Below are 13,492 nucleotides of genomic sequence, written 5' to 3'. Positions count from 1 at the left end.
TAGGGGGAAAACAATGGAGGGGCTAACAATGTTCAAGAGGAAGTGTACTCATTACCTCACTCATGTAACTGTAACCCTCTGTATAGTATCTTTACAATAAAAAAAAACAATGAAGTACTGAATGAAGCATGCTGCAATGTATAGACTTTGCAATCATCATGTTGATCTGGGCCCATAGTCCAGCAGTAGAGCAGCTACCTAGCATGCACAGGTCTTGGGTTAGATCTTAGCAAAGAAAACAAAACAAAAACACGTTTTCTGTGACATATAGCTGATACTTTGTGTGAAACCATCATGTTAAATGAAAGAAGCTTCCATAGGAGACAACATAGTGTTTTATTTCACGTGTGTATAGTCTCTCTCACTATATTGCAGTTCACTTACTGTGATTTCCCTGTATTGCAGGTTTAAAAAAATACTTTATATCTAATTCTGTATCACTGAGTTTTTGCTGTATCATGGGACTTTACGGTATATAGGTATTTATCTAATATTTATGATTTTATTTTTTGCCTAAAAATTTAAATATAAACAATATAAAATGTTAATTCAAACATATTAAAAGAATGTTATGTTGAAATAAAATGCAATATATATTTCATCAGCAGATGGCTGCCATATTGTACTCAATGGAAATTCGGTAAGCCACTACTGCTTGTGCAAGTTTGCCAAAGTGAGATTGTACATGGCACACTACTAGCTGATGGAATGGAAGGTGACCACCACAGCACTGTGTTCCAAATCCTGGGCGCTGACTGGCTCAGTGACTGTAGCATAGATTTGTTTGCTCTCCCCAACTGTGCCCATATGTTTAGCATCTCTCCTTGTACACTTCACATCAATGTGTCATTGTTGTGTATAGTGTTGCTCTGCGTTGTCGTGTGAAATTTTTTAAAAGTTTAAATTTATTTTAAGCCCAAGCCCTATTATGACACCCAAATGTTCTGTACCTTCTAAGCAATACACTGCTTCTAACAATGTACCCAAGCTCCAGAGGGAGATGCTTACTATTAAAGAAAAGGTGGAACTTCTCCAACATGTTAAAGGAAGGCAAAAACTATGTGGCTGTAAGCCACCATTACAGGATTAATAAATCTATTGTTTGCTACATAAAGAAAGGCAAGAAGAATATTAGGTCTATGGCAACAATGACTTTTTACAAGCCTGCAAAGAGAGTGGTTATTTCCCACAATAAGGCCATTGTGTGGATAGAGTCTGCATTGGCACTGTGGATAAATGACTGCAGGAGGAAGAATATCTCGATGGATACCAACACCTTCCAGATGACAGTCAAGAAACTTTATGATAGCATGAAAGCATGGATGTTGATTTTCACAATGGTGACAAGATGAAGACAAGGACAATGATGCAGAAGTAGGACATTTGAGTGCTTCTCCCACCAGACCAACCCCATTCAGTGCCAGCAAAGGCTGGTTTGACAAATTTCAAAGACTCTGGACTCAAGAGTGTTTTTTCTGCATGGAGAAGCTGCCTCTCTGGATAAAGCCAGAGATGAGGAGTACTTGAATGACATGTTCAAATCCATCACTGAGGAAGGGGGCTATAAGCCTGAATAAGTTTTTAACATGGATGAGATGGGCTTATTTTGGAAATAGATGAGGTCTTGCACTTTTATTAAGAAGGACAAAGCAAAAGCCCTTAGTTTTAAGGCCCCAAAAGATTGAGTAACTGATTATGTGTAGGAGTGCTGCTAGCTTTATGATAAAGCCAGGGCTTATTTATGTCAAAAAACAAAAACAACCAAGGACTCTAAAAAACAAAAATAAGAATAAGAATGTGTTGCCTATGTACTAGATGCACAACCCAAAGGCCTGAATCAGGAAACTCCTCATGGCTGATTAGTTCCACCAGTGCTTTATCCTGGAGGTTAAGCTTTATCACTCTGCTAAGGCTGTGAAGCTGGCAAAACTATTGGGAGGAGACAGTTTCAATACTATGACTCCTGACGCTGTGAATGACTTGATTAATGTCCACTCAGAACCACTGATGCACAATCTGACTGGGATGACAAAATTAGTAAGTGAAGAACAGGATGAGGAAGAAGATGAACTACAGGCTGAAGAGGAGGAGAAGGTTGGCCTAACACTTGACTGTTTTGCAACCAGGGTCAGAACGGCCAAAGAATTTCAGCAAGTGGCTAAAGAATGGGACGCCCAGATGCTTCATTCATTGCACTTCATAAATACAATTAAGAGAAAAACCTTCTCACTCAGAAGAAAAAGCAGCATCAGCAACTTGGATAAAGATCAGTTACTCCTTCATCTTTAGTGGGAATAAAAGTTATGGTCTAGGGTGAAGATATTGCACTATCTGATAAAGCGCCTGATGAAGTGGTGCCTTCACAAGAGCTGAAATGTTCTTCTTGGCTGTGCAGTATATTCATCTCATCATCATCACCTTCATCACCATCAGTACTACACAGCTATATAATTTGTAATTCAAGTTGTACTACACTTCACTGGTGAGTACCCATATAGAATTTTATATATTGCTAAAATTACATAGGTTTAAGAGTGTAGAAAGTGTTTAAGAGCATATCAAGTGTTTGTAAGAGAGTGGGAAAGGTTTATAGGAGAGTGGGAAGAGTTTATAAAGCCTTAAAAAGATATACACAAAATAATAATAAAAATAATGCTACTTCACAGATTTTCACTTATAGTGGAGGTCTCTGGAATGTAATTCCTGTGATAGGGATATGTATATATACATATATGTATGTATATATACATGGGTATATATATATGAATATACATATGATTATAAATACATATATTCCAGAATGAAAAATTCATTGAATAGATTAATAGTCTATGGCCAGGGGATAAGAAGTAGTGTTTGAGAGAAAAGAGGAGTGCCATGATAATAGATATTGGGCTTCTTTTCAAAAGGACTAAAATGTTCTAAAATTAGGTTACAGTGATAGCTTATGCAGCCTTGTGAATACACATCTACTAATATATTACTAATTGTATTTCAGTGTTGGTTTGCTAATTTGTGGGGAGTGAGGAAGATTATCTACTAGATATGAAAGTGTATTATAAAGCTATAATAGATGCTAGTGGCTTATGCTTGTAATCCTAGCTACTCAGGAGGCTGAGATCCGAGGACTTCAGTTCAAAGCTAACTCAGGCAGACAAATCCTAGAGACCCTTCCCTCCAATTTAGCAAAAATCAGGAAGTGGAGGTATGGCTCAGATGGTAGAGCATCAGCAGCAAGGAGGTGAGGCCCTGTGTTCAAGCCCTGGTAGTGATACAAAAGGGGGGGGGGAAGCTATAATAAAGTTACATTTGTATAAGAAACAGGTAAGATTTGGCAGCTTAATATTTGGTAAAAGGAACATCAAATCAAAGGTTAAGGTATGAGTTCATTCAATAAATTATTGAAACAGACTATTCACCAACATTCAAGCTAGTTCCAGTTCTCGTTCCATAACTGAAAATGTATTCCAGAAGGAATAAAGAATTAAATGTAAAATAATTACTACCTCCACCAAATAAATATCAGAATCTTTAGATGACTTCAACATTTCATTCTGTAAGTACATAGTTGTGCGTCTGTTTATATAGAGGGAATCCAAAGGAAAATACAGATACAACTCTTTTCATTTTTATGTAGCTCTATGTTAAACAATCTTAAGTTGAAATGGAAAACTAAACAACTAGCTTTCACACATAGTATATTTTTTTATTTTTCTTATTAAGGAATTATACAAAGTGATTGCAATTCTGTAAGTCAGGTTAATAAGTACAATGTTTCTTAGACAATGTCACCCCTCTCTTTGCTTTCCTTCATTTTCCCCCTCCCATCTCTGCCCTCAAATTGCATAGTTCATATTTGAATATATTGAATATTAAGTATATTGAATAACAATGGCTACATTTTCTCATCCTTCCTCCCCAGTCCTGGCTCCTAAACATTGATTTTTAACACATATATACACATATGAATCATTATTGCAAGTAAGAGAAATTCCTTAAAATCAGAATTAAGTGTAGTAAGAATTTTATTTTTTATTTTTTTTGTAGTAAGAATTAAAACATTAAAATTTCATATGAATATATGAAAAATTACAGGGCCAGGGATTGAAAACAGGGCCTTATACATGCCAGGCAAGTAGAGTTCTATCAATGAGCTATAACCTCAGCCCATTTAACTTCCCTAATAGTAAAAAAATAAAAATTTGGTCAGTTATAGTCTTAGCACTCAGGACATGAAGGCAGGATTGTGAGGTCAAGATCAGCATGCACTACATAGCAAAGACCCTCTTTCAACCAAGCAAAAAGAAAAATTAAATAGATAACATCATCAGTCTTTCAAGCTATAATGATTGGTAACACATGACTAATATCCTATATGCTGGTCAGGTTGAAGTTACATGAGTATTCTTACAAATGTTGGTAGAATTATAAATTATCACTTAATGGAAAGCAATTTTGTAATATATATGCCTAAAATGTTTTTGCACTTTGACCTAATAATTTTGTTTCTAGGAATCTATCCAGGAGCAACTAATTTTAAATGTCTAATAATCACAGAACTTGATGCCATAAGAAATTTTTGATACACATCTAAATGACTAAGGAAAATACAACAATGAAGTTAAAAAATGGTAACTTGGTACACCATAGGTATGATTTCAATTTTTTTAAATAAGGCATTTAATACAGAAACACTGAAAATTAGTATTAGCAATAGTGTCATAAATAGATGGATTATTTTTATTTTATGTTTTCTGTAAAAATCAAGAGAATTGAAAAACTTTTAAAAAACCATTCTGAGGAAAGCTAAAATCCCCCTTCACAAAAACCAGTTAAGAACTATAGGATAATGATATTTTCCATAAATAAACTAGTACAGGCTATGAAAGGTATAAGGACTATAAACTGAAACTAAGGAAAATGTTGGGGTTTTTTTTGGTATGTTTAAAGACAGATAAGATGTTTATGGTAAGAAGAGTACATAGAAATAAAGATAAAAAAGATTATTTGTTGAAGATTTCAAAATAGGCAGAAAAGGTAGAAAGCAGAGAAATATATGTAGTAACAAAAAGATGATTTGTAAAACTGAGGTGAGCAAGAGATGTCTCAACAGAAATTTTACAGGAGAGGGGAGGGGTGGAGACTTGTTTTGTAAAGGAAAGAAAGGCCTGAATCATCTCATTCATTTTGGATTCCTGTACTCCTGTCATAGTCAATAATTTGTTTCATACTAGCTTCTCAGTCAGAATCTTTGGATGTATAATATTTGTCCAAACAAAAGAGAAAAAAAATCTAAGAATAATTTATAGGTGATTCAAAAGATGACAGGGAAATGTATAAAAAGGATATAAACAATTCAAGCATACCAAGTAACAATGCAGCTCTAAATTTTTCTTAAAAAATACAATTTCTAAAATAGAAATAAAAGTTTCTGCTCAGAAAGTAACTCAACAGTGTGGCATTTATTTAATACATTATTCACGGTATTATTCTTAACAGAACTAGCTGAAAGTTGCTAGTTATAAATATGAAGATTTTCCAGCAACTTACCACTGCCTTGAATCCAAATTCCTAAGTTCTCTAAGTAGCTTTTCATTTTTTTTCAAGAGATGAAAGCTCCTCCTAAACAGAGAGACTTATAAACATTTTCATCACCTTAGCAGTAAACAACATTATATAGTAGCAGAAATATTTTCCATTCTCCTCATGCAACTTATACACATTTCTTGCCTTTTCATACTTCTAATACAAAGGAAAACAGACCCTAAAAATGTAAAGAAATATGTCATTTCTACAAGGCTCTTATTCATTTCTGCTAGCAGATCATATCTACTGGCCACTTCAATTTCTCTTGAAGATGTGTGCATCCCAAACTCAACCAGAAAAGTAGATATGATTATCTGTAGGAATTTGTTTTCTTCCTTGTTAAATATTTTATTTTTAAGCTATAAAGGAATATATATTAACTCTTATTAGTGTTAATATGTACATAAAATCAAAGTTTACTGTGGTAAAAATACAGCTTTTCCCATCTTTAATTATTCTTGGGCAACAACATACAGACCTTTCTATACCAAGAGACTAGTCAGGCAACAACATACAGACTAGAATGAATTTAGACAACTACTGAATGAAAACGACTTGCACTTGGACATCCCACAGGTAAACCATGTGCCTGATATAATTGGTTTAAGGTAGGGATATTGCCTGTTAAGTATGAAATGAGTATCCAGTTATATCTGGGTTTCTTGTTCCCCTCCCCCATAAGCCAAACAAAAATGATATATTAAAGAATGCATTGTCTTCCACTTTCCTACAACATTTCATAGCACAGAAATTAACACAATGTATACCAGGTACTGGTAGCTCACACCTATAACCCTAGCTACTCAGGAGAATTGTATTTAAAAACCACCCCAGGTAAGAAAATCTGTGAGGCTATCTCAAATTAACCAGTAAAAATCCAAAAGTGGAGCTGTAGCTTAAGTGGTACAGTGCTAGCACAAAAGCTCGGGACCAGCATACAGGCACTGAGTTCAAGCCCCCAGGACCAGCACAAACAAGAACAAGAAAACAATCCAACAATGTAAGGAACAGAATTCAGAGGTAGAAGCTGTGCTTCAGCATGTATCAAGAACCTGAGTTCAATTCCTACTATCCAAACAAACCCACCCCCAAAAGCCCAACAAAATCTAAATGTATATCAGTAATGCTTTATATTAATATCAATCAATCTTAGTGTTTCTTTTTGTATAATATATGATTCTCTCTACTATATGAAGTGGAAATCATTCTCAATTTACAGATTATTTCCAAAGACTTAAAGATTAAGTATCTCTAACCTAGGTCTTCTGATTTAAGTTGAATATTCTTTTCATTTAACTCTCACCTAACTTAAGTACATTTTTTATAGTAAGATTTTCTTTTTGGGCTTGGTCATGAGGTCTGAGTGCTGTCCTTGAGCTCTTCTGCTCAAGGCTAACACTACTACTTAGAGCCACAGTGCCACTTCTGGTTTTCTGATGGTTAATTGGAGATCAAAAAGAATCTCATAGACTTTGTGCTTGGGCTATCTTGGAACCACACTCTTCAGATCTCAGCCTCCTGAGCAAGCCACCAGCGCCTGGCTAAATTTTTGTTTTGTGGTGCTGAGGGTTGAACTCAAGGTTTCACATTGCTAAGCATGCACTTTACCACTGAACTATCTGCCTTATCTTAGTTATTAATAAGGTTTTGTAAGAAATCAAAATAAGATTAAAAAGTCCAGATTCTTTCCTTGATTTGATCTAGAATTTTGAATTCCACTAACTAAAACCAGAAATGATTGCAGTTGGTCTAAAAAAGTTGTTAAGCCTACATGAAGGCTGAAAGAAAGATTTTTTTTCCAATCATATGAGCAATAATTTCTAAGTCAGAGATTTATAGCAGTCATTCTCAAAATGCTAATAATTAATCAGATTAAATGGTATTTTATGTTCCTGAATCTTGATATAACTCAGTAGTCTTAAAAAAAATCCACAGTTGGGTGCTTGGTGGCTTATTCCTTTAACCTACCTACTCAGGAGGCTGAGATCTGAGGATTGTAGTTTGAAACCTGCCCAGACAAAGTCTGTGAGGTTTTTGTCTCCAGTTAACAACCAGAAGCTGGAAGTGAAGCTGTGGTTCAAGCAGTAGAGTTCTAGCCTTGAGCAGAAAAGCTCAAGAACAAGGCCCAGGCTCTGAATTTAAGTCCCAGGACCACCACTCTCATACTCTCCCCTCCCCCCTCCTTCCTTTTTTCCCTCTCCCCTCCCCCACACACCCCTAAAGGTTAAAGAACTAATTGGGAGATAAAATTTGGTAAGAAAAAGATTAGAGAATAAAATCCTTGATCCAGAAAATGCTTAAGATTCACAATTAATCAAGCCAATAATTACATCAATAGTGTAGCTCTACACAGGAGATGAAGGGTATAGTTAGTATGTATGATCTGTAAAATAACTGGGATGAATTCCCATGTAGACCTGTGTAATTAGATTTGTTAACTAAAATGTACTTTAAGATAAAAATCTGTAAATGAATAATTTATAAATTAAAAAAGATTAAACATTTAAAACAAATGAAAATATATATTTTTTATTCTTACCTTTTGTCCCAGGAATTCATTCCCAATATACTAAGAAGCAACCTGCAATAATAAAATGCTGACTGAGGTTTTTGAGGTACTGGTTCATCTTGCTCCACAGCTTTCATGTTTAAGTCATTAAAGTGCTTCTCAACAAATTCTTTTTCTTCTGTATATTGCTTAAGGATAGCATTAATAACATCATTTTCCTGCTTTTCAGAAATGCACACAGGTTGTGGAGCAGGAATATTAAGCGAGATTCCAGTTCTCTGTAAGCATTCAGGACTAGTAACACCCAAATACTGCAAGAGTTCATCAAGAACATCTTCCTCATCTCTTATTGTATCCCAAGTTGGTACAGTTTCTCTAAACCTTTTAAACTGGAGAGAAAATCCATCTTTTACTGTCATATCTTCTAAGCATTCATTAGATGTAGGAGACTCTTCTAATTTCTCTTGGTGAGGCAATGAAAGTATGAAAGATGTAGGTTCTGAGAAGCTGCTTAAAGGAGGTGGTCCATACAGTATTGCAGAATCCCATGAGTATTTTCCAGAAAGATCACGTACTATGATTCTGACATTTGAATTGGCTGATGCAAGTCCAGCAGATAAACCACCTCCAGGTATACTCTCTTCTGATCTGATCTGGATACAAGACACTAAGGTTGTGTTGTTCAACACAAAGAATTGGATATTTGGACTCTCAAAGAGTTCAGGAGACAGCTCAGTACTTTCACTGTAATGATTGTCATGATTTTCACATACCTGACTTGTTAACATAGCAGGGCCACCGCTCATTGGGTAATGGCCCAAGTGATTTACCAGATGGGTAATAACAGTTCGGGCTGCTATAGAGATTAATCCTTGTTGCATTTGAGTTTTCACTAGAAATAAAAAAAAAATGAATACTAGTACTGCTGCTTCCTGGAAGTCATGAAACAAAATATTAGCTAACAGGACCTCTATCACAATGTTAAAATCACAATCAAATTATTTGCATTAGTATTTTCAACTTAGATTCCACATAACTGGAATGAAGGTAAAGAGGAAAGGAGACACTTTCTTCAAAAATTTTTGCTAATGGGTCCAAATTTAAACCAAAAATTTAAATATAAATTCGCTTTTGAAATATCTAAAGTATTATGAGCTGATTCTTTAAAATATACTAAACACACAGATCAAATACCTAATGGAATCTAACTTCTAAATATTTTTTTTTTATCTCAAGAATAGATTCCAGATTCAGAGACATAGTTTGCAGCATCCTTTAAATGTCACTGAATTCTGGCCTTTACAAATGATATAAAAATGTTTTACAGAAAAGTGATAGTTCAAATAAACTTCAGGACTCAGAATGAACTTAAACAATTAATAAGTGCAGCATATATATATATATATATACACACACACACACACACACACATACATACATAGTGTATATATATATGTTGCATTGGTTGTTTAAGTTATATATGTATGTATCAAGGAAACTTTTAAAGGCAAAACTATTTTATGGGTCTGCTTATTTTTATATAGTTTTCTAAGGAATTCTGGGTCAATGTGATCTAGTCTAACAACAGCAGGCCAAAAGCATTGTTTTTCTTTTGTAAGCACATTAAGGAAAACAAACAGATAAGCATATTCACATGAGTAATTTTAAAATGTTTTATGAAAGAATACAATGAGAAAACTCAAAGAATATAGAGTAGTCTGAGAAGCTCAGAAAGGTGAGAGGTCTTGTTAGGATCTGGAAAAGGAAAACACAGGTGATGAGCCAGAAGACATAAACAGTAAAAGGGAGAAGGAGAAAGGATGTGGGCATTAAGTTGTCAAAGTCACTCGTTAAACACTGACACTGATTGAAAGGAAGACTGATAGAGAAATCGGTTCTGGATTGAGTACTGTCAGGAAGTGGGGTAATTGGCTTATTGTTTTTCCCCCCCTTTTCTCATATCATTTGTTTTATTTTTGTTTTTTAAAATGGTTATTCTACATATGGTGTAAGAGAGGGGTTATAGTTACATAAATCAGTAATGAGTACATTTCTTTTCCCTTGCTTTTGTTTTTTTCCTCCTGACCTCTCCCTCCCACCAAATTGTATAGCTCATTTTAACACAGTGTCTAGTAAGTGTCATTACTGCATTTATTCACACTTTGTCCCACCATTCCTGTGCTCCCTCTTACCCTACCCAAAACATAACCTTACGTGAAAGACAAAAAGTATGGAAAACAAAAACAAAAATAAATAAAAAAGAAAACAAAAACAATGACAAAGGAGAAAAAAACCCAGAATAACAAAGTACCTCTTGTTTCCATTTCTTAGAGTTCATTTAGATAAATACAATGTGATATGTACAAAGCAATTGAGCACTTGTGATCTTCTCGTAAGCATATCCTCCTTTGGTCTCACTGTGTGAATGTATAAAGTCCACTATATTATGTTCATGTGTATTTTTTTTTGTCTTTTACCTTCCAGCATGTTTACTTGTAGATTTATAGGCTAACCCATCCCTTCTCTTTTTTTCTTTTAAATTGAGATTAGGTGATTACATAAATTTTATTGTGGAATAGTGATACTTAGAGTCACAAACACATTTTAACTTTTACAAGGCAAATTGTCATTATCATGGTCTATAAAGTTTGGGAATTCTATGAGCTTTGACAATATAAATTATTTCTTCCACATCCGGTAATGTTTACATTTCTTTCCTTTTACTTAGTGTAGGCTGTTCCCTCTTTCCCTCTCATTCCTCCCTTCCCAGGTTGATTGGTTTCTTGTTACTTTTCATTTAAGAAGTGGAAGCTAAGTTGTCAATGGTAAAGATCTATTAGTAATTCACGTAATTACTAATTAGATCTATTAGTAATTAATATTAGTAATGCATTAGAAGAGGACATTTAATTGTCTGTGTGTGGGAAGGAGGGAGACAGAAAGAGAGAGGAAGGGAGAGAGAGAGAGACAGAGAGGGAGGGAATGTGGTTTTACCACTACCTATTTTTAGCCATAATTACAGAATAATTATGTATCTATATTATCAACCAGTCACAGAATAAATCTTGCTTTAGTATTGTTTCTATGCTCTGAAAGTTACCAGGTGGAAACACGAGGGCCTGACTACCAGAATATATATTTGTCTGAATATAAATATAAAATTAAGTGTGGTACTATGTGCCTATAATCCCACTTAATTGGAAGTAGAGGCAAGAGAATAATATAAATAAGGCCACCCTATTCTAAAATACAAAATAAAAAAACAAAAGGGATGGGTTATAGCTCAAATCCTTGCCTACCATGTGTAACCATGTGAAGGTCTCCTAAGTTCAATCCCCAGTACTTCAAAAATATTTAAGGATGCCTTGATTTACATACAATAAAAGCCCCAAATATAAGTGTTTAGTTTGATGACTTTGGGTAAATTGTATTAAAGTATGCAACTACCAACATAATCAGTATGCAGAAAAAGTCCCTCATCAAAAAGGATATTTATCTTATAGTTATTTATGTAAACTATAACTCACTGAACCTAATGTTTAAAAAAAAGGCTGGCTTGGGAACTGCTGGTATGATTTCTTAAAAAGAGGTGAGAGAGACCAGTGTCAGATTAATACATTAGTGCTCAAAATTTAAAACTAACATGTCTTGTTAGAGGTTGACAGTGAGCAACCAAACACCTGCTATGTCATCCGTACTAAAAACAACTTTTCTAACTGTAACAGAGAACAGCTTATGGCTTTTGTTGCTTTAAAAATGTTATAATTGAACCAGGAATGATGTCTGACACCTGTAATCTAGCTCCTCAGGAGTTGGAGATTGGGAGGACTGTGGCTCAAGGCCAGCTTGGGCAAAATACTTGCCCATAATAACTAATAAAATGGACATAGTGACTTGCACTTGTCATTCTAGTTACTTGAGAAGCATGAAAAAGATAACAATCAAGGTTGGTTCAGATATAAACTTAAGACCCTATTGAATAAATAACAAAGCAGAAAAGAAATAAGGATGTGGTATAAGACCTGCCTAATTAAGAGCAAGGACCTGAGTTTAACACCACCAAAATAGTTACAATCAAATTTTTTTCTAAGCCTAACACTGGTGGTGTATGCCTGTAATACTAGTTACTCAGGAGGCTGAGATCTAAGGATTGAGGTTCAAAGCCACCCCAGGTAGAAAATTCTATCAGAGAGTCTATCTCCAGTTAACCAGCAAAACAAGCTGGATTGGAAGCATAGTTCAACTGGTAGAGTGCCAACCATGAGCGAAAATGTACAGCAAAAGTGTAATCAAGGCCTTCAGGGAAAAAACAAATAGTTTAAATAGGGATACAGGTGGACCCATCGCAACAATGAGATGTACAAGTCGTTATGTCAAAAATGAACTTTACAACTTTCGTGAGGGGTGGGGAGGATTGGGTGGGGAGGCGGGGGGGGGAATGGGAAGGGATGGGAAGGGGAACAAAGGAGGAGGCTACAATGCTTGATAAGAAATGTACTCATTATCTTGCCCATGTAATTGCAACTCCTCTGTATTTTCACAATAAAACAGTATTTTCACAGTAAAAAATAAAAAAAAGAATTTTTAAATTAAAAAATTTAACTTAAAATTTAATTAGCTTATATTAATAGTATGAGGTGGTTTCATTGTAATAATTCCACAGAGCCTACAGCCTACTTTGTTCAAGTCATCCTACCCATTATATTCTCACATTCCTCTCTCCTAGCTTTTACAAACAGCATTTTGGGGGTTTCATTATGCTATCTTCATATGTCAATATTTATTTATTTATTTATTTGGTTGGTTGGTTGGTTGTGGGGCTTGAATTCTAGGCCTGGACACTGTCCCTGAGCTCTTCAGCTCAAGGCTAGCACTCTACCTCTTGAGCTACAGTACCACTTCCGGCCTTTTCTGTTTATGTGGTGCTGAAGAATTGAACCCAGAGCCTCATGCATGCGAGGCAAGCACTTTACTGCTGAGCTACCTTTCCAGCCCCTATATGTTAAAACTTAAACCTTTAATTACTGGACAACTTTTATAACTGTATATATGTAAATATAAAGATTTCTTAGCATCTAAGTATATCAAACTATTTATAAATTATTACTCTAGTCCTAAAAATCTGTTACATATTACTGATAACACTAGATAATTGAAATCAAGTTAATTTTCTTTTTCCAAGACTGTGTAACTGAATGCTATGAAACAGGGTTGGCTTCAATCGTCTATTTTTGCTCCCTAATAGTAATTTATAATACAATAAATGTTCACACTGTAAGTGGATAATCAAGCTAGTGCTCCTCATTCTGCACATAAGGACAAATGATTCACAAAGTTAAGTGATTTAAAATTTAGTTTTTCTAGGCATAGGGGCTTTATGTAATTGTTTCTACATGT

At 34.8% G+C, this 13,492-nt stretch overlaps 1 protein-coding gene across 1 annotated transcript in view; it reads right to left on the bottom strand.

Annotated features, from left to right (window-relative positions):
- Window positions 1–13,492, bottom strand: part of Ralgapa1 (Ral GTPase activating protein, alpha subunit 1 (catalytic)) — a 255,284-nt gene that overhangs the window by 69,669 nt on the left and 172,123 nt on the right. The window contains exons 31-32 of the mRNA XM_013012238.1: window positions 8,126–8,987; window positions 5,551–5,622 (exon numbers count right to left, since the gene is read on the bottom strand). Coding sequence (XP_012867692.1) covers window positions 5,551–5,622; window positions 8,126–8,987 — 934 coding nt within the window. The remainder of the gene's footprint in view (window positions 1–5,550; window positions 5,623–8,125; window positions 8,988–13,492) is intronic.

Source organism: Dipodomys ordii, unplaced genomic scaffold (assembly GCF_000151885.1).
Source record: "Dipodomys ordii isolate 6190 unplaced genomic scaffold, Dord_2.0 Scaffold16, whole genome shotgun sequence".
In the NCBI taxonomy this organism is placed as follows: Eukaryota; Metazoa; Chordata; class Mammalia; order Rodentia; family Heteromyidae; genus Dipodomys; species Dipodomys ordii.
Note: the sequence above shows the minus strand (reverse complement) of the source record. Positions and strands in the feature narration are given on the sequence as shown.